Genomic DNA, 22,877 nt, shown 5'->3' with positions numbered 1-22,877 from the left:
ATATATATAATACGTAGATAATTAGTTACTTCACTGGAAGCCATTACATTACAGTCTATAATAGATTTTGCTTCAAAATAGGTTTACCATCTACGTGGGTTACTTTTCAATATGAGCGACGGTGACCGATATAGACAAATTTCACTGTACTACGAATGATATAATTATGACATAGCACTTTCTACTCGTCTAAACAACCTTCAAATAGCGTTTAGGCGAAGCATTATTTGAAAAGAAGAAAGGAATTATTGTACTGAAAAAAAAATCTAAAGAAAATCGTGTAAAAACAGTTTTTTATTGAAAAAAACCTACAGAAAAGGTTACAACGCCACGTGGGACGTTAAACTAGAAATCTCATTTCATTCGAATTCAAATCCTGTGAGTTTAGACACATCTCTGTCATTCCTTCTTAGTGATAATATTTTCACAAGCAACAGTGCATAAGGAATAATTCTGATCACGACTGTACCACATAAAAACGATGTAAACTCCATATATAACTTTCTCTTGTCTTGATATACAAATGACGACGAATAAAACAGAAATTATATTAAAATGATACACACAATATCATATTTTCATAAATTAAAAAAAAAAAAAAAAAAAAAAAGATGAATTAAATACCTTAATTGGCTGGTAATCCTCCGTGCACTCTCTCGTCACAGGGGCTTCGAACAGTGTCAGAGGGTTACATGCTTGCCACCTCTTGTATTGTCCTACAAAATCAAGATGCAACAAATGGCCAGATACCGACGTCATTATCATGTGACATCTTTGTCCCATAATGTTGTATTCAAATTCGTAGATTTTGTTATAAGGAGAAAAACCTTCCCTCTGGAATAAAAAGTATTAAAACAATTAAAAAACTTAGGATGAAATTTCAATGATAAACCTTACTTTTAGCTTCCCAAACTTCTTCTTTAAGAAAAGAACTGATAAAACCAATGCAAGACTTAACCGATACAAAACTATGGAATCTGGTTGAACTCTGAAAGAGTTTCAATTTGTTGTGGTTCTTTCCTCTCTCTAAATACACCTGACTCGTCTACGTGTGAGTCTTGTGAGACAGAATAACTAACAAATGTAAATTTCGTGATAAATTTCACAATCCTACATCCTTATCGTAAGATGGCTCCTAACCTCTTCTTTTCCAACAACCATATTGTAGCTCTGTGTTAAAAAGAAATGCTTCGGTTTTGGGATACATATTTACTTTCTTTTTCAATTACATATCAAGTTCGGAATAAGTTAATGTAAATCTTTATTCATGAAGAAAAAAAATACACTACATCTCTTTCACTTAGACATCGCTTAGTCCCGCAGATCCCACTGTTCGTTCTCAGCGTCAGTTTCGACAGAGGCCTACTCTCATCGGGAAAGCCTGACTACGACTTCTCATCTTTAAAAAAAATTAAAATAACCTTAACATCTAAGGACTGTACTCGGCGCAAAAAAATTGTTCTTTACTTTAAAGAGAAGCCCACCACTCTGGATTCTGTGGCCTATCGCTTCTGCTACTGCTCAAAAAAACACCATCTCGACCACCACTTTGATCAGAAGAAAGTAATTTATTCTTTGCTTCTAGCCATCACTAAGGCTAGTCCCTGATACTATTTGATCTAAGGAAAAGAAAAGCCATTGTCATCACTCAAGCATCAGAAAAATAATTTAATCTCTGTCTTCGGCCACCACTCTGATCGATTCCTACATAGGATAGAACAGGTAAAGACGAACATTCAACAAATATGTTAAAGCATCTCCACCATCCCTCTAAAAAGCAGGCGGCTGAGATTCTCTTTTAAGTAGTCGAATTCGCTTTCTTCTTTTTATTTAGCTGATTTTCAGTTTCTCTTTACAAAATCCGCAAACAAAAAATGTTAGAGCGTAGATAAAAGCCTCCCAAGCTTCTTAAAAATTCTACCGAGTCGCTAAATTAAAGCTATGCAGAAACAAGTAAGTTTCGTTTCAAAGTGTGAACCTGAAAAGCAGAGTTCCAAACTATGCGAATTAAATACTTCAACTTGGAAAAATCGGTTATTTCCTTCTTTCATTCGTATATATGAAATCACAAGCGTCATAATGTGCTCGACACATAGACACAGGATTGTCCGATTACAGCAGGAATCTGTGGTACAACCCATGGGGTTTGAGATGAGAGCATTGACCTCGAGAGTGAGTAGCTATTCTGGGAAGAGAATTGGGTGACGTAGTGGTTAACGCATTGGCACGGTATGCCGGAAGTACCTGATTCGAGTCCCGGTCCAGTCAGTCACTTTTTCATTCTTGGTGCATTATGCATCATATAGTTTTATATTTTTTACGAGATTTGGGACTATTATAGAGAGAATTAGTTATTTTTACAATATTATTGACATATACTGCGTACGTAGAATTTAGTAAATACTAAGTCTATTCTAAGACCATCGTGATTTTCTAAATATACCGAGTGAATTAATTCTCACCTTGGTTTGACACTATTAAAGAACAAATTAATGTATGGATGTGTCCATGCAACGAGTACCTTATGACGGTTGTGATTTCATATATACTAATGAAAAAAGTACACAATCGATTTATTTTTTATTTATTTATTTATTTTACATATCAGATCCTCTGTAGATGCGAATTCTGTAACACACAAAGAGTGAAAATGTGACTGACTACACCGGGACTCAAACCCGAAACCTCTGGCATACCGTGCCGATGAGTTAACCATTACGCCACCCAGTCAGCTTACTAGAACAGCCACTCACTCCCTCACCTGCCATCCTTCTTGTAGAATCCTATTGATATCATACCATGCTTCGTCAAGATAAATCACTTCTTTACGAGCAGCTTTATAGTTGTGTATAGCCTGATGATATTTATAATGTAAAACAACTATCCGCGGGATTTCCATCGTAACTTGTCGGTTTTATAGTTTTTTTTACGAAACACCTAAGTTTTTAACAAGCAGTATTAGGGCTTCTTTTCCGTAAGTAAACATATAGTCCGTACAAATCTCTATTTCAGTTTCTACTTTTAGTCTTTTAAAAAGCATTTCAATCATGGCAACTTCCTTTTCTCTGTATACTTTATATATTATTATCCGCACTAGATCACACACAAAACCATCTAGCTGTTTTTCCAAATTTGTTTCGTTTACCTCGTTTTCTATTTTAGATCTAACACAATGAGTAACAACACGTCTCACAGTTTTTTCACTTATACCTGTAGCCATAGTAGTTTCTTTGTACACATTACTTACATTCTTATTTCATATAACTAAATACATTAAATATAATAAGTTTCTCACCTTCACTTATATACCTAGCTATCCCTGATTTTCAATATTCATTCGCGGATTATCCAACTTCACACACACAGTATTTCGATTTGCGATACCATTATTTGATGAATTTTCAAAACGGCGTAATTTCTATGATCCGAATGATATGGCTCACAATTTGATACCCATAGCCAAACTGTTCAATTTGATTTTAACAAACTGTTCTCAAAAATTAATAAAAAACAATATGATACGTCGCGTTGTAACTAACTGCATTCTAAACAAGAGCTAAAGGCGTGGAAGTACATACATTTCTTTTCATCTTCTTGTTCTTGAAACAGATGACGGCAAACATGGCAGGACAATTATACAGATCTTTTCACATTATTTACAAAACGTTTTGTTCCCCCCCCCCCCCCAAAAAAAATCCATTAGAAAAGCGTTTGCTTGAAACAAGACACTAGCCAACCTTGGTTACAGGAATTACATGAGTTATGATAAAAAGAAGATATTCAACAGGATGTAGTTATACAAACAACGCAATTTTCCTGAAAACAACTATGTTGAGCATGGCAATAAATTTTTGCTGAATCGTTCACAGTTAAATTATAGTTTGACTGCTTTTAAGTAAGTACAGCTGAAATACTGAATATGCATCCTATCTAATCAAGTAGAAATTTCAGGATATATGCATCTTTTTGTGAATGATTTTTCTTTTTGTGCTAAAGAAAAATCATATCCCTGTTGCATTCCATTTACATACTTCTTGGTTTAGTAGCGCATACCTTTGGTTCATGAGGCCCTGGAATCGATTCCTGGTAGAAGAGCATCGAATGAACTACAATGGTTCAAATCCCACGTTAAACTGTAGGATTTGTCCTTTACAATACCACTGCGAAATACAGTGTGCGTGGGTCTCTGAAGGTCCTCTCGTTTCCTCTTGCTTCCGTCATTCCATTATTACCATCTATCTCATCATCATCTTCCTTACCCTCGGTGCATATTCGTGGGACCTTCAACTTATATATATACTATATAAAAAACACTGGTAAGGAAAGAAAATACAAATCAAACCACTTATATATTACGGGAAATACAATAGTTCAAACATCTCTTAGGATATTCTGTGGACGTATGTGCGTATAATTTTCAATGGATCTGTTGATCCAGTAGACATGAACTATATACTTTCTCTAGATAGCATCGTACATATCAACTCAAATAAACTAAACTAAGGCTCTGTTGTTTCAGTCATTAATGAGTTGTGTCTAGTTTGCAACACTTGACAGTTCCAACGTACTAATTTTGCGCAGTAATACTACATTGATGAATATGGATGTAGGCAAGAGTAAAAGGAACATGAAAATAAGAAATTTTTCTGTTTAATAGTGAATAGTGAAGGTCAGAAGCGAAACGGTAATCGTAGATAAGGATTATGAAAGTAAGAACAGTTAAGTTGTAATACAACGTTAAAAACAGATTAATTTGGGTCTTAACTGGGGCCGCCATCTGTGGCAGTTTAGCCTTGTAATTTTTCAACAATTATCTCTGTTGGTCCCCTTGAATTTTATCTATGCCAAGTGAGATATTTTTATGGGCTAATGTTTAGAAAAAGGGGCCCAGCAATTGTTTCTAAAAAATGTTACAATTTCGGTAATTTCTGTTTACATTAGGTTAGTTTATGATTGTTTGGGTTAGTTTAGGATAAGTTAGGTTAGGTTAGATTTGGTTACGTTGTGTTAGGTCTAAGTACTTGCATCATCCATTTCTCCTGTAAAGTTTGCATTTTTTACGTGCTTCTGGACCCCTTCTGCCAAACATAAAATTTTTATGTTCCCAGCGCAATTTTTTTTAGGAAACATTAAGAAGGAACCTAGCGAAACAATTACAATTTTTCAACAATTATTTCTAGTGGTGCGCCAAAACTACACCTGCTCGATACCAATAAGAGGCCCTCCTGAATTGAATCTGCACCTAGGAATACAACTTTTCATACAATATGTAATTCATAAAGTACGAGGAGAGCAATGCCTGATAAAAAAACGTACATAAATCATGAATTCATGTATGGATCCATAAAATAGGATGAACGAAAGTAAATATAACATTTAAATTTTGATACAAAATATTTACTTACGCGTCTAGAATTTCCATTTGACAAGATGCCAGCCAAATTTTTCGCTGCATCATTCTTCTCTGCTACGTTTAGAACTCGTCTCATCGTAGTATTTTCCGGATCTTGCTTTTTGCAGAAGAACCTTATCCTTTTAGTAAGCACACTCCAATGTTTTACATCTCGTAGTATTTTTACTGAAATACTGCTAATCATTTGCTCTAACCTTTGGACGAAGGAAATATCCAAGTTGCTACAATAATTCTTTCATTAATACAAAAATACATTATGTATAACTTTTATAATACTTCACACTATTCACATGTGTATGTTATTTAGGAATTACACTCAAACTAACATGTTTGTTTTCATCTCAATTTTTCCGCTATTTTATTACGCACACTGATATTTAATTGTTTCGAATAGTACACAGTGTTGAATTTGAAAAAGGGAAAAGACACTATTCAAGGTAAAACCTACAAAATCTTAAATTGCTATAGAAACATTTAACTATTCTAAACTGAACATTTCCTAATAATTTAGAAAATATTACTAAATATATACATTTCATGTTTAATATGAACAAATCATAGAGAGACGAGTATTAGGGTTGTTTAATTTCTATTAATTCTGTTTACAGAATGGGGAAATTAATCTAACAAGGAACAACACTGTCAACAAAAACGTGTTTCCAAAATGTTGATGTTCAGTTGTTTTCCTTGATCGTGTATTCTTTGCTTCTGCATGGGAAATAGTGCAAGCAAATTTTAAGTGATATAGCTATTTACAAGATGGGGATTTTAGAAAAAATTGCAGAAATCGAAAAGGAAATAGCACGAACACAAAAGAATAAAGGTAATATATTTGAAGACCCATATTTTAAATATGCTTAGAGTGGGGCAGGTTATTTCTGGATTTGGGTAAGTAATTTTGTTTAATAGTTGAGCAAACCAAGTGAATTGCTTCATACAATAGAGTACCGTATTTACGCTAGAAACAAGAACAGTAGTAACCTACTGAAATATTACTTACGAAGACTATCATCAGTACTGAAGGATATATATTGATGAATAGTTTGGCTAATCTTCCGCAGATGGCAACCGCGGATAGACCCACATGATCCTATTTTCAACGTTGTATTACTATTTATTTGTTATTTGAATATAACCTTATCTAGAATTGCCCTTCTTTCATTTCCATCCTTCACTTTTAACTGTTACATGCCAATACTTCTGATTTTCATCCTCTCTTTGTTCACCAGATAAGTATTCATCTGGGGTTAATTTTAGAGTAGCCCCTTCGCTTTTTATAAAAATTAGGAAAATTTACAGGATATATGAGGTAATGAATGATTTATGTGATGTTTAGGTGTATAAGTTTGGCCAGTGAAGGTATGTTTGATACGAGAAGAAGTATGTATAACTGGGTAATACTATTTTCAAGACGCGGAAGGTTTCGATGATACATCAGCATAGTGGTCAATACGATGGCGAATCGGTGCTTTGACTGTGATATTTCCGCATCGATTTCTACAGAACTATATAAGAATAATGAGGAGAATCTATTATTTGTTTTATGAGAACCACGGATTACTGAATTAAAGTGAATGTTAAAGCTTCTATGAGAACTGGTTCCAGTCATTGTTCTATTCTAACTATAGTCTTACTGAGTAATCTAATCTAACATAGCCAAACCTAAATTTTTTTAATGTTTTAACTGCTTTTTTGTAGGTTCTAAACTGGATGGGCACATCTAAATTTAAACCTTCATCTGTATTGTCTTCTTTCGCAAAATAAGTTCCTTCAAGACCGTTAAGCGTTGTAAACTACTCGCTCTTTAAAAATAACGATAACAATAAATTCCTGCCTTCTCATATTTCCAACGAGCACTATTAACAACACTTTACTACAATATTATGTAAAGAAACTTTTAGGGGGAAAATGAAATCTTTAAGTTTAACGTCCCACAATTATGCCGATGAGGCTAATGGAACTCAGTCAAAGGACGATTTTTTTCATTCAAGGTATGTACGTAGGATTTAGATTTCTGAGCTTTTGGTATCTAATGCCATTTAGCAAGTCACGTATGAGGGATGACGTCCTTCGGCGAGCACACTATCCGGGGAAAGGGAAGGAAGCTGCCTGGGACCTATAAGCTAGGTACACTCATGTCCAAAATTATTGTCGCATATCTATAACTGTCTTCTTGTAAGAATATAATTTGATAATGTTCTTGCAGGGTACTTTTAATGAGTGTAGGACAAAATCCAAGCTAAATTCTGGTAAGGTGGACAAAATCCAAGCGGATAAAATCCAAGGAGCAGTATCATGTGCGTAGCTATGGTATGTGCCTGTGAACACCCCAATTAAATTGTATGTATGTTTGTTTCTTCAATTGTAATTCATTCTAAAGTTTTATCTGTAATTCTTCAATTTATTGAAATAATATTTCATTTACATTTAAAGAACTGAAAATCCAATAAAATATGTAATATTGACACAGTAAGAGTGCAGATGAGCTTTAATTACTCATAAAATAGTCTGGTCACTGCTAGGACATGCCCAGGTGAATCCAATTTAGGGTGATCAGAAATATTTTGACTAAAAAGAGTATACTCACATAAATTAACCAGAAAATGAAAGCATTGGCTAATATCAGAGATAAATAACAGCAAAGCAGCACAGTCTTAAAAAGAGTGCACTACTTACTCAATTCTATTATATTTATTGAGAATTAAAGTAAAAATAGAATTAAAAAGATATAATTTAGATATAAAAAATACTTCTCTACCCTCAAAGTATCTACTTGTCAAAATAACCAATAATATATACATTTTCATTTAGTTTGTCTAGACGCATTTTCACATTTCGATTTTCTAGATAACACTTTTACATTATTTAATTCACACACATTATTACATTATTAAAAATACACACTTCATATTTCATAATTATTTGTTTCGAAATATACATAAAACACTACCAACAAACAAATCAAGACTTCTGTATGCCACCTCATAAGAACTGAATTAAAATACTCCAATGATTGGTCTCACAATAATATGCTGAGGTCTTAAATGTATTATACTGTATATATATTGAGAAGAAAATACATACTTTTAATATTGATACTAGGTGTATAATCGGGAAATGTATATTTCTGGTAAATTTCATAGGAAAATAATTATAAATACGAAAATTATAATGAGTAACATAAAATGTTGCTAAATGGACAAGGAAATTTTATTTTCGTTTTATTGTTCTTATTTACTGCTCTTTTGACATGAAATTTGCCATATACATGTCTTTGCTAATTATACACATACTAACATTATAAGAAATACCGACGAATTCGTTATCAAATTATCTTCCTAGAAAAACACATTTATAGACATGCGACAATAATTCTGGACATGAGTGTACCACCCCGGCATTTGCCTAGTGTGAATGCGGAAAACCTCATTCAGGGTGGCTAGCCTGGAATAGTATTTTACTTTCTCGACCGAGTAACCCACCGGGAATCGAATCCGGGACCTTTTTTCATTCAAGAAAAATTCGATTATTGTCGGAGATCAACAAATCGCGTTAGAACTCTTCCGCAGATAAGCAAGTGTGTTGCAGTATAATATGGTATACATAAAAATGAAATGAAGTTTTTAAGTTTCTACGTCCCACTGTTGTGCCGGCTAGGGTAAAGGAGACTGTGATGATGAGAAATGAATGAAGTAATGGAATGAAGAAAGTGGAAGGAAACAGGAGAACCCCGAGAAAACCCACGCACACACTTTCAGAGCGGGTTTGGAAGAGGAGCCCATATCAAATGCAGATCCCTGGGACATTACGCATACGAAAATACTCATTCTTTCAGGCAAAGAGACGCTTGTATTCATAAAATATGAATTTCTCATACCAGGACATGCAATCTTACTGCCTTAGAATGTGTTTCTTAAGGGAGGAGTTGGATTAATGTCCGCAGATCGACTGCAGGATTGACAAGTGTTGTTATCTAAGTACAGCGTGTGCACATATGGTATAAAAACTGAAGTGCATAAAACACAAAGCATTTTTAAAACATAAACTTTTACTTTCCACCAGCCTGTGCTAGGTGAACATTAAAAAGCACAAATGCTGTCTAACCGAGTCAGAGCAGGAGAGCAACAATGGTGTCGACCGGTAGGCAGTGGTTGCGTCCGTGGGGAACTTTGTCAGCGACGGTGGGTATGCACCTAAACGAGGATAGTGGAGAAACATTTTATGGCAGAAAACAATGCGTTGTGTGGCACAACTTTCCCATACTTATATGATAAATTCGGCACTGCTTTTAGATAACAGTACCGGGCATCATGGCTTTCTTATGGAGTACTGCGTGGTAAAGAGAGCACTTTCCATTTCGCATTTTCACTTTATACATGTCATAGGGAAAATCCTGATACGTTGATTACTTGTAACATCCTATTGTGAAGTCAAGTAGCCTTTCTTCTGTCGATTTTACAAATTTATGGCCGCATAAAATGAGATAGCACCCAACATTTTGCCCCATTTCACCACATTTGGTTCAGATGGGATTCTGCTCTCATATTTATCGCCCTACATTTCTGTATTTCCTTCCATTACTACACCATAAACGTCCTTGGTTAGGTAATGACAATGAGTTTTAAACTCTGCCATATTATCTGTTCACTTAATATCGCATCAATACCGAACTCATATAGTCCAGAAATTAACTGTTTTTCACCCTAATTAATCACCATATATTGATGACCTTTACTACCTTTTTTTTATTACTCTCATACTGACATTTCGTGTGATTCTGTTCATTTATTCGTGAGTTTTGAATTTCGGGGCCGTCATCTGCGGCAGTTAACCCAATAGTCCTTCATAAAAATGTTAATTTACGTTGAAAACTAGTAAGTCCAATTGAAACAGTTGTTTAGGGTATTGAATTCCACTAACGGAGGAATTTTTCTTAATGTATTAAACCAGTATTTCATGTTTACAAGGGCTATGCTAGGATTAAAATGAACGAAGAGGACTGTGTAACATACTAATTTCTTCCGGCGGAGTATTTCTGCATGATGTAAGAAGGGTATATTTTATATTTACAAGTATAGAGTTACAGATATGTACACCACAAGTGCTCTTATCTATGTGATTTTGTGTGGTATCAAGTGTTTTTAGTTATATCCTCATTTATAAGCACACCCAGCGTCCCTGACGCGCCTGCTCCCTACAGACTCACCCTGTACTTCCTAGCGGATGCCCTGCTAAGCCTCTGCCCTGATTCAGTTAGATAACGCGTGAAATGGTTCAATATGCATTCCTCGCACTCATTAAAAGAGATGAAAAGGGTCCTTTTTTTAAAAAATGGAATTTTTCGCTTTTTTTATGAATTACTTATTCGAGTACCACGTTCGTCTTTCTGTAGTGGATTCTACAGTTAAAATAATGCTCTTACAATATCACTATTTACGGGTCCCATGGTCAATTCGAGGCTGGCTATCTTGAGTGATTTTTAAACGGACATGCATTTGACTACAAGATTAAGTTACACAACCCACAATCACAAGGTTATGTTGGTTGCCTAACCACCTTGTCAAGTTCCAGAGAGTTATGCATCTTGTCATATGTGTTGTACAGGTTCTTCAAATACAAGCTGACAGACAAGAAAAAAGTCATAAACCAGGGAACATGCAAATTCATTTTTGTTTACATTCATTTTGGTGTACAATTTTGCTCACATCTCGTTTTCCGTTCAGGGAACGTTTGATTGAGTGTTTCAGTTATTCTATTTGAAACTAATGTAAGTTCAGTTTACAAAATTGAAGTCGTGAACGACCATTTTGACCATATGATGTTAGTTTAACCCCGGCAGTGAAAGTTTACTATGTTCTATTTATTTTAATTTTTATTTATTTATTTTTTAAATGTAATATCATGTCATTATATTTGAAGTATAAAACTTGAGTATATTATTTTTGACCTTCTTCCCGTCGAATTTTAACGGCCTCAATGTATGTTATATATAGATTCTACATTTGTTTCGCGTAACCTTCTACATAAAATGTGTCTTTAGCTCTTAAAAACGTTACTATCCGGATTTTAGATTATGCATAAAACTCTAAATGATAATTTTGTTTCACTAAGTCTGACTTAAGTTACTACATTTACAGAATAGTTATTACTAACATTATTAAATTTTCTCTGAAACATTTTTGTCGCTGAACATTACTCGAATTGCTCTATAAACAATTTATTCGAATTAGAAATCATTTGGAATCGAATTGGAACCGATTTACCCTTTTCTGTTCTATCGACGATCAGTTAACCTTGATTATAGAACTTTCGATATTTTTTTTCTTCAGAATGCAGTAATGGATTTGTGTGTGTTATAATGGGAAAACAAAGTTGAAATGTGCTGTTATTTCTTTACTAAAAGTTGAAATATCAAGAAAGAAAGAAAGACTAAAATTTCTCAACTAAAAAGATTTTTTTTCCAAACTTTTTTTTAGTCTTTGCATCACTACTTACTGACTTTTTTTTTTTTTTTTTTGCTTAGATTGATATTTATGTTTCTGTGATTTTACGATAACTATATATACTTTTTAAACTATATTCGATTTTTTTATGTGGTATTCTTTCATTGCAGCTACCGAGTACCATTTAGGTGTACTAAAAGCGAAACTTGCTAAATATAGAGCTCAGCTACTTGAACCACCAAAGAAAGCAGAAAAAGGAGAAGGTTTCGATGTGTTAAAATCCGGCGATGCAAGAGTAGCGTTAATAGGGTTCCCATCGGTAGGAAAGGTGAGTCTTGATGTCAGAGATCTCTTTTACTTTTCCTCTTTCCTCCTTCTCTCCCTCAGCTCCTACCAACAGATATAATTTTGATAAGAAATTTACAGTATTCTAACTATTTCAGTGTTGTAAATTTCGTTTTTACATAGTATAAGTGGACACCAGAGGGTTTTTTTTTTTTTTTTTTTTTTTTTTTTTTTTTTTTTTTTTTTTTTAAGCGGTATCACATCGCAGTTTGTGATGCAAAAACATTGAAATGTGATACAAATTGAAAAATGTATCGCAAAATGTGATGCATCTTTGCAGTTTCATTATTATCACGGAAGCTGAAGAAAAAAAATATCTTACTATTATTTGAAGAAACTTTTCTTTGAAGGATCGGTTGCTGCAAGAAAAAATGCATCGACTCCGGGTTACGAAACAGTTTTCCACTCTGTCTTTCCTTCCGTGTGTCGGTTTGTTGCTAGTGGATCATCCTCCAGACTTTCTCAGGTTTGGGGTTATCCTATCCTTGTTTCTGAGTATATAATAAAAGAAATCCCTTGAAGAAAGGCGCATTGGCATCAGAAAAAACAAATTCAAACTATTGGATGTAGCCGATGTATTGTGCAGCATGACTCAGATGTGCGTACAATATAGATCAGTGAAACAGTAACGTCGTTCTTCAGCGCCGAAAATATAGAAAAAACACACTTGTCTTTCTTTTCGCTTTTCATTTGATGTACTGATATACTAGATGCCTTTTTGCACCTCTTGTAGAAATAAATCAACATATAGTATTTGCAAGATTTCTCGTCGCGAGACGCCACGAACCTAACTCAAAAAACTTTCCGACCAAGCAGTTGTCACATTGTTTGCTGTTGCAGTGAACAGTGTGATGTCGCAGCTCTCCCCTTCTGTTCATGGGCTGCTTTATGTGGATGACTTTACTATCTACTGTCGCTCACGTGATCTCCGTACAGTTACTCGCCAGTTGCAGTTAGCGCTCAACCGCCTTCACCGATGGTCTACCACTACTGGTTTCAGCTTTTTTCTCACCAAAACACACTGCGTACATTTTTGTCGCCTTCGTCACTGTGCCTATGATCCTGAGCTGTTCCTTGGCTGTTCTCGATTGTCCTATGTGGATCATGTTCGTTTTCTGGGCTTGGAGTTTGACCGACGACTTACCTGGGCTGTTCACGTTCGAGACCTGAAGTACCGCTGTCTCCGCTCCATGAACTTACTACGTTTGGTGTCCCATCTTTCGTGGGGTGCTGACCGTGTGGTGATGTTGCGTCTATATCGTAGCCTCATCCGCTCCCAATTGGATTATGGCTGTGTTGCATATGGTTCTGCTCGACCTTCCATCCTACGTCATCTGGATTCTGTTCATCATCTTGGCCTTCGTTTGGCGCTTGGAGCTTTCCGAACTAGCCCTATTCCTAGTCTCTATGTCGAGGCTCATGAACCATCTCTTTCCCACCGTCGGGACTGCCTGCTCCTGCGCTATTACATTCATATCCGTGCCGTACCTGACCATCCTTCGGCCTTTGCCCTTGAGGCTGGTGCTCGCTATGACAGATATCAAGAACGACCTACTGCTACCCGGCCTTTTGGCATTCGTGCTATAGACCTTGGGGCTTCTCTTGGACTCGATCTCCCTGCTATCTATCCATTGGGCCTCCTGCCCATTCCTCCATGGACAGTTCTTCCACCAGTTGTCAGCTTTCATCTAACGCAATTTAAGAAGTCTGTTACCAGCAATCAACAATTTTGTCAAGAGTTCTTCTCTTTTCTGGATGCGTACCGTACCTACGCTGTCTTCTACACGGATGGTTCGAAGCATGAAGATTCTGTTGGCTGTGCCTTCGTCACGGATGATCATAGCGCTGGCTTGAAGCTCCATCCTACTTCCACTGTGTTCACTGTTGAATTGGTTGCTATTCTGGAGACTCTGCATTATATTCATCGACGCCATCTCCGACATGTTCTCCTGTGCTCTGACTCCAGCAGCGCTTTACATAGTCTCACGGATGTGTCAACTGTGCACCCTATAGTTCAGCAAATTCTACTCTCTTGCCATTCCTTACGACTTACAGGTTGCGATGTCCAATTTTGTTGGGTGCCTGGCCATGCTGGTATTCCAGGGAACGAGCGTGCTGACCGTGTTGCCAAAGAAGCTGCCCTTACAGGACCTGAGTATCCGCCATCGCTCCCCAGCTCTGATATTCGCCCTGTAATCAACCGTCTTCTCCTTCAGCGCTGGCAGACAAACTGGGATGAGCACCTTCAGAATAAATTGCATGCTGTCAAGCTGCGACTTGGTGTTTGGGCCACGAGTTCTCGTCCTTCAAGACTGGAAGAACGACGATTGGCACGATTACGTATCGGGCACAGCCATCTGACCCATGGCTACCTGTTACGTCGTCAGAACCCGCCTTCCTACACCCAGTGTGGTGCATTCCTGACCATCCGCCACCTTCTTGTGGAATGTGTTCCTCTTGCTCCTGAGCGAGCCCGCCTTGGCTTACCAGCTGATCTGTCTACCTTCCTTGGAGACGATGTCCAGATGATCCAGCAAGTTTTCACCTACTTGCAGCTTTTGCACGTCTTGCGTGATCTGTGAGTGCATTTCTCACATTTCTTTTAATTAATTTATTTCTGCTTTTATCTACCGTTTGTGTTTTTTCATGGTGGTTTTATGCTTGTCATAGCATTTCCTTGCTTTTATCTTCTTTACTGCACTGTCATATTCATTACTAATTATGGGCTTGCCCCACGTGTGTGCACCTATTGCCGAGCTGCCCCGGCAGAGAAGATTAACATGCTGTTGTGTACTAACCCGTCCTTGTGTTTGTGTATCGAGTTTGCACATTTCTTGAATGCTATGACATTTTAATTCATAAATGACCGAACACCTTTTACGTACTCCAGACTTTGCTTTTACTTTATTATATCTGTGATATTATGCTTTTTTGTTCTTGGGTACTTCATTTTTCCTGTCAGAGAAGGGTGCAAAAGACCTCGATGTCGACGCGCCCATATAAACCCTTTCAATTAATCAATCCAGGTATTACAGTCTGGATGAAAACGTTTTCGAGAGGGCGATGCACAAACATGTGGCGTGGGAAACCGAAAAGTTGAAATTTTGATTGGTCGGTCTATACTACCCTCTTCCATTGTTCATCGACGCAGTCTTTATGTTTTCGCCGAAGAATACCATTTTGCAATGTTTTCTGCTCGAAGAAGTGGTTTCTTTACTGCAAGCGCACCCCAAGACCAAAAATATCCAGGCTCTGAACCAACGTCCTATGTGATATTGATTAAGAACGGCTCTTTCGTAGTTCTGTTGCTACTTTTGAAGCCTTAAAATGTCTATTCTATTTGCTTGTAGTCCTAATGAATTTGTCTTTGCGAGAATTTGTTATTTCTGGATAAGCAGTTTGTTTCTGTGCAATATTTATACCAGTTTGTCCAATAGTCTGACGCACTGCATCGATTGATGTCTACAACCACTGAGCGATTTTCCACAGATAATAGCTCGTCTTTCTCAAAATAACTACCTGAGCATGTGAATCGACACTTAATTCACCATACTTGCATATTGTTCATGCTATTTTACTTGTTTACGCGAGTGAAAACAGCACGATCGAACACCACAGATTCGCACCCAATTTTATCCATATACGACACGATTCAATACCGCACATAATTGTTTATGGAGTAAACGTACAAGTCCTGGTAAGGGTTCATGCAAACACCACCACTAGATGTTGAAATGATGCATCAGTAGACAAAGCCTGACGTTAGTTGTGTAGCGGCCGACCTGAGGCGCCTTCGGGCCGACCTAATTTTTTGCTTTTCTTACTGTTATTAAATTCATAATTACTCTTTAAAAACCTTTTAATTGCTTTATTGCCATGTAATTATTGCAGGTATTAGTCAATGTTAAATTTCTCTCTTTATATTTTGTTCTTTCTGTGGAATAACTAAGCCAGACGAATACTTAAAGTTAGCTATTGTCTCGTAAGAGGAAACTCATATCTTTTTCTCCCCTCTTTGCATCTTGAGAAACAGATCTGAATTGGTAACCTATAACCTTCAATTCGCTGCACGTGCAAGGGAATATCTAACCCTTGTGTCTTATCTAAGAGTCTGATGTTATTTTCTGAATACTCTCATTGTCCTCTGTTTAAGCCCAGATGTTCTCAAAAACATGGTAGACGTATAATTAACATTTTGGCGCCGAAGTTGACACTTCGAAAATACTAAATATGTCTATTTTGACACCGTATAAAATAAGTGTCTTGGGAACACTTGTATTTTTGGTATCATTGTGAAACTATTAAGAAACCTGTAAAATCCGGATAAAGCCTGATTTTCTTTGTAATATCAAATTAACCTTTGACTTTTAATTTGGATATTATGTACTAGATGACGCTAAAGCCTTATACTGTTTGTAATAACGCGCATGCGTGACTATTCTAGTTAACACCCTAAATAGTCGTTTAGATTATCGATACCCAATCTAAACGTAAAGACTAATTTCATTGCACACGAGTATCCGCCCTTTTGGAAAGATACCACCCTACTATACTCCCACGTACGTAACGTGTGAATAAACTCCCTGAATACAAAATAGCTGTACAAGCTGTTCTCAGGGGGAAATCATTGTGTGTCTACGAGGCACGAGCTTCGTGCTCGTCGCCGGGGGCTCCGGCCCACTCTTCGGGCTCAGGCTTCTGTCCTTCGCCCGCCGGACTTGCGTTTCTTCTCTGACTTTGTTAGAGTCATAGAGAGAAGAACTTAGTGCATTATCAGAGTGTGTTAATACACTGTGTTAGTGGAGAACTCCGCCATCTCCGTTCTCCTACCAAGGACCATCTCTGTTTTCATTTCGTGTGTGCAATACAGCAAGAACTTTGTTGCTGTGCTGAACGTTGTTTTTAGTAAGTTTACTACTACTACATGCAGGCAGTCGTAATTCGATCTCTTCATTGAACTGCTCTTATTTCTCTTTTATCATTGGTCATATTCTGACCCCTCTCAAGTTTCACGCATACGCCACTAGACTGAGGCGTCATCTAAAATTACCTCTGATGTATCACAACTTATTGCTTATCAACTCTTCTGCGCTGTACTAAAGCAACTTACAATAAAATTCATACTACTTCTAACTCGGCGTTCCAGTCATTTAAAACGCCTATCTAAAGTTTTCAAAGTACGACCTCACCTACTCATATTCTCTCAGAAAGTACCTCCGAAGAAGCCGTTCGTCGAAGTCATTATTATCACATCTTTTTCGTTCTCTGGTTCCTACGTGAACCACTACACCAGTCACGCCTGTTGAGGACTGAACTCTTCATCATCTTGGATTGGGAAGTTGGGTGACCCATCACCCTCCTGTGTGTGTGTTCTGCGACTACAGTACCATCTCTGCATTCGCCCGTGAGAATTCCGATTGGAGAAAGGACTTCGCTCTCCGTAGAAGCATCTTGTTGGTTTTACCGCTCGAACCAATACAGACATCTTCTGGGAATTCTTGGTCGCAGTGAACATCTTGTTGCCACGCTAAGCTCAACTGGACTTATTTATACAGGACTCGACGATATCTCCAGAGGCCACTTGGAACTCTTTCATCTCCGTAGGTGTTCAATTGCGAGGTGAGTGATTTAAATTGTTTTAGTGATCTTAATTGTGCATCTTGATTCCTCGCATCGACTCAGAATCACGTCTACTTCTGTGCACCCAATATCCGATTTCAATGTTTGTGTTTTTATAAAGTGATTCTACAACTAAGGTTGTTAGCGATAACTATCTCTTCCATTTTTATTGTTTTATCGATTAAATTGTTATTAGGCTGAATTATTTAAGTATAGCCAAGCCTGACCTTATCTTGTGAAGTTTATGTATTTGAGGTCCATTAAGTGTGTTAATAATCCTGTCTCCATTGCATTAGCTTTAATTTTAATTCATTGTTGTATAATACGTGCCTAATTATTAAGTTGTCGTCCCGCTACAAATATTTATTTCTTTGCACGAGTCCTAGTTGTCTATTATTTTGGTGTGCTAATTAATCTCGTTGTTGTGTGGGCTTCACGTTAACTAGTGACCCCCCTTTGGAGCCGCCACTGCCCTAAAGTGCTGGCAATTACCTGCGGGACATTCACGGATCAAGGCTCCCTTATAACCTCGTAAACTCGTGCTTGAACTTTGTAATTAATTATTGTCATACATAGACACTCATCCTGTTCTCTCTCTCCCTATCAAATTCACCTTGCCGACAGCCTTGTTAGTCGGACATTGTTTGAACAGGACGGACCTCCTCCTTACCGTACTAATAAATTGCAGAGCCCCATAGATTGCTCAGCTCCATTACATTTTTAATGTCAGGCAACCCTCTAAGTCAGAGATATTCTTGAGACCTTTCGTGGTCCTTTATTAACTATTCTGTTAGTTTGATTTCGGCTACCTTTGGTAGAGATATTGTCGCTAATAATCTCTTTTTATGTTCGTGACCTGTGGTGGAACTCCCTCACCAGTGGCCGCAAAAGTTCTGATCGCTTCCTGCCACCGGCCCCGACATAAATTTGGTGTTTCAGCGGTGAGATTCGATCATTAGCTCGTCATCTAATAATGTGTTAATTGATATTGATTATAGAATCCTATGTTGCTTTTGTAAATGACAAAGCAGGAGTTATTTATATTATTACTTTCATTTGTGTTAAGTAGTTTGCTTAGGGTCACATCTATATTCTAGATGAGTAACGTATAATTTAATGTTTAAATTGTGTTAATTGAAATGACAGGTTTCCTATTAAGTTGCTTGAAATTTAAATCTAAAAGTAAACATTTTGTGTTAATATGTTGCGTTGGGCAAATGCCCCTTCTACCCTGAAAGCTTAACTATCATTTTGCTTGTTCTAGAGAAGTCAATGAGGGAAGGAAAGAGAAACAGTCCATATATCAAAAGAATAGTTCGTTCCTTTTTCTTCAACACAGAGAGAAAACATCTGTTCTCTGTTAGTTTCCCCAGCTGGGCAAAACAAAACAAAAAAATATATATATCTATATATTTTGTGAAAAGAAAAAAAAGCGAGAAAAAGGAAATGTGTTGGTTAGCATTCCTCGGTTGTGTACTGCCTTAGTATTCTAAAAACTGTAGGGAAAAATATCAACACAATACCTTGAGAAGGTTTATGGCGCCAAATGCGGGACGGATACTTTCTTCTTCACCTATCGAGATGAAAGCTATTCCGTTCTGTATTCAAAGCTTCTCAACGTATTCTGAGTTCGATTCTTGCAATGGATTTTCGCGAGATTCATTTCAAGAATCATCAGTCGTAAGGCTGGTGTAGGAACTCCAAGTATTCAAATTCTGCTTGTGTAATTAATGTACAAGTCAGTCAAAACAAACATCATTGAAATTTTGAAATTTATTTTGAAATTTTCATTCTGTGAGTCCTTATACTCACGCGTTGTTAGTTCTTTGATTGTGGGTAAATTCTTGATCTTTCCCCGACTGTCTTCTCAGCGTTAGTGGTAAATTAAATATTATGTTAGGTGCTAAAGAGATTCCTTACACGAACTATGCGAACTAAAGCCTTAATATGTTTCGTTTCTCAGTAAAAGTTCATAATGAGATTCATTATTGTGATTTTGAAGTTTCAAATTATTTTAAAAATCTTCTTGGAGGCCAATTTAATTTTATTGTTTATGAATGGACGTGCTTGTTGTTAATTATGAGAGAATTAAGTATACCAAGATTGAAAGTTTAAAAGGGCAATAAATTCAGTTTAGTAATTTGTTTTAAGTAGAGACCATTCTTAATAAGTTGTTGTAATATTAAGCCTAACTCGTTATTTTATTATTTTAAGTCGTGTTTGAATAAAGACAACACTAATGTGGGACACCCCTGAAGTATAGTACCCTGTATTCTAAGACCGCGAAGTCCCTTGTATTTTGATTGAATGATAAGAGCGTAAAGTATTAGGATATGCGTTATTGCTTTTTGAAGTCCATGGCATCAAAGTTTTGTAATTTGAATAAAGCTCTTGTAAATTTTAATTGCCAGTGTAAGGCTGTTTTATTACGGAAGAAATACGTGAACTTAATGTAGTAGAAAGATTAATCCTAACAATTCCGTTTGTGCTTAGCTATTGTTATTAATTAAGGAGACGTTTAAATAATTTATTAGTAGACATTATTAATCAATGAATCTTTTCTTATTCATTATGTTAGAAGTTGAATTATCTATAAATTTATTACTTTCCGGTCACGATAAATTCGACCGTAGTCATTGTGTTAATAATTTCATTTGTTCAGGACGTAAAACCGTGCTCTGTAGTATTGTTATTAATTTTGCTATTTCTTGCCGAGCGCTAATGCCTCGAGTTGTGTAATTATCTTGTAAATTTTAGCGAGCTATCTAATTTTGGAACGTATCGTTGGGAGACACCCTGTCGGAAAATATTGAGACAGTAAACATACCTCTCCCTTGTTCCAGCAGTAATTCATGGAGTCTAGATTAGGTTAGGATGTGTCAATTCCCTTTCCTAAAAAGAGTACCAATTCCATCAAACGTGATAATTAACTATAATTATCAGCCCCAAAGCGTACATTGGTCGTTCAGAGAATTGCCACCTGTTTCTATCGCTCGTATTAGCTGAGAATCGTGTAATCTCTGATGTTTATACTCCCTTGAATCGATCTTATTGTACCAATTCCATCAAACGTGATAATTAACTATAATTATCAGCCCCAAAGCGTAAATTGGTCGTTTCAGAGAATTGCCGCTTGTTTCTATCGCTTGTATTAGCTGAGAATCGCGCAATCTCTAATGTTGATCCTCTGTTATATCGACCTTATTGTATAATGGTGCGTCCGCGTAATTGTAAGGATGTTAAGCCGGATCTTTGAGAAGGCTTACCCCCTTAAAGGTACGGGACCCTCCTATTACATCCCAGGTCGCTATGGACCCCCTAGGTCCCGCAGCTGTTTATTATCGTTCAGTTTACTAACGAACGACCAGAGAATGTTTGGTTCTTTCGGAAGGAAGCCCAGTGTTTCGTTCGAAAGACACCCTATTGTGTCAAAGTTTTAATTATGTGCTTTTCGAGATGGTAATGATAAGTATGGAAGCTAATGTTGTATTTAAATGGTCATAAATGTTCTTGCTCGCGAGTGCCTAATCTAATCAAAGGTGCGTTTGTGTAGACCTAATCCTTTTGAGCACTCTTGCTCCCTAATGAGTCCAAGCACGAGTCCTTAAGAAAATCTAAGGTTGTCCGAAGAGAGAATTAAATTCGCTTGTCCAATGTATCAAGTATTGTTATGTTTTCTAGCTTCCGCGTAAATTAGTGATGTTATAATATCATGAGTAAAAGAAATGCTTTTGCAAGTCCAGGAATCGAGTTATTTTCTAGAATAAAATTCTTATCGGGCCTAAATGTCAAATACAGCCGCCCTGTTTAGTAAATAAGTGCATTATTGATCACTTTGTAATTGCATATAAACTCCTTGTCTCCTATTTGAAATGATAAATCGTTCTTTTGTGCGTATAGATATCCCAAAAGGTCTCTAAAATGTAAATACGCGGTTAAATTCCTCAAAGTTAAAATTATGAATAAATGTGAAGTAAATGTAAGTCCCAGGGTCATATGAGTTAATATTAGATGATAGGCTAAAAGTAATCCTTATTATACCTCTCTTGCCTCCTGCCGTCCGAGTGCCAACTTAATTTGTATCTAAGAGTCGACATCATGTCTCCTGTAAGGAATTCTCGTTGATTTGTATTAATTGTTCTTAAATGTATTTAAGTAATTATAGTCTATTCCCGTTCGATTGTATTTCTATAAGGTTGTGGCACATTCTATTTTTATCATTTGGATATATTGATTATTGTATTTACTAGGAATAGACATTTTAAGCTGTAATTCTAATAATATTCTAACGTGAATATACATTCTAATAATTATGATAATGGCATTTGATATATTATGCGTTATAATGCATATGATAAATGTGTTTTGATATCTACTATATGTTATAATTAATATGAATTTTTGGTGAATATCCAGGTTGAAATTAAGACCCACCAATTGAATGATATTAATATTTTACTGTAAAAGGTAGTTGTTATCATAGTAAGGCAACAAGATAATTGCCTGAAGTTATATTTAAATTCATTGTTAATTTCTAAATGTCAGTACTTCAGTTATATTGGTTCCTTTGTTAATAAATGACGTAAAAGTGAAGTACCTCTGTGCGAATAGTACAATTAAATATATGTTGATTTGAAATTTTATATAGTAACTCTACCTCTCTTATCGATTAATTATTTGTAGCAGTTCATTTTATAAATTAAGACGATTTATTTGATTAAGTTTATTAAACGTCTGTTCAACTGCGTTGATTAATTATTTGTGGTAGTTCGTTCTATAAATTGAGACGATTTATTTGATTGATTTTGTTAAGCGTCAGTTCAACTGCGTGACAATAGTCACTAAACAATAATATTGAACCACGCCTTAATTGGCATATTGTTAAATGAAAATGTTGAAAGTCTAGCCAATAATTGATCTTGTATATTGGTCGTTTGCGCCATATTATAATTCAGGTATTTTAGACGTAACTATAAAATTGCCATTTAGTTTATGAACACCCTGTATTGAGTCGTGTTCCATATAAATGCTATTTAAAAAGGGTTCATTTCGAAACA

General features: G+C 36.3%; 2 protein-coding genes across 2 annotated transcripts in view; one reads left to right on the top strand and one right to left on the bottom strand.

Moving 5' to 3' along the window:
• Window positions 1-5,812, bottom strand: part of Top3alpha (topoisomerase 3-alpha) — a 137,838-nt gene extending 132,026 nt beyond the window's left edge. Inside the window, exons 1-2 of the mRNA XM_081731377.1 lie at window positions 5,406-5,812; window positions 625-834 (exon numbers count right to left, since the gene is read on the bottom strand). Coding sequence (XP_081587503.1) covers window positions 625-834; window positions 5,406-5,597 — 402 coding nt within the window. The 5' untranslated portion in view covers window positions 5,598-5,812. The remainder of the gene's footprint in view (window positions 1-624; window positions 835-5,405) is intronic.
• Window positions 5,813-6,075: 263 nt separating this feature from the next.
• Window positions 6,076-22,877, top strand: part of LOC145664586 (developmentally-regulated GTP-binding protein 2) — a 66,334-nt gene continuing 49,532 nt past the window's right edge. The window contains exons 1-2 of the mRNA XM_081731378.1: window positions 6,076-6,236; window positions 12,027-12,184. Coding sequence (XP_081587504.1) covers window positions 6,173-6,236; window positions 12,027-12,184 — 222 coding nt within the window. The 5' untranslated portion in view covers window positions 6,076-6,172. The remainder of the gene's footprint in view (window positions 6,237-12,026; window positions 12,185-22,877) is intronic.

Source organism: Thermobia domestica, chromosome 11, assembly GCF_964235325.1.
Source record: "Thermobia domestica chromosome 11, izTheDome1.hap1.1, whole genome shotgun sequence".
Taxonomy (NCBI): domain Eukaryota; kingdom Metazoa; phylum Arthropoda; class Insecta; order Zygentoma; family Lepismatidae; genus Thermobia; species Thermobia domestica.
Note: the sequence above shows the minus strand (reverse complement) of the source record. Positions and strands in the feature narration are given on the sequence as shown.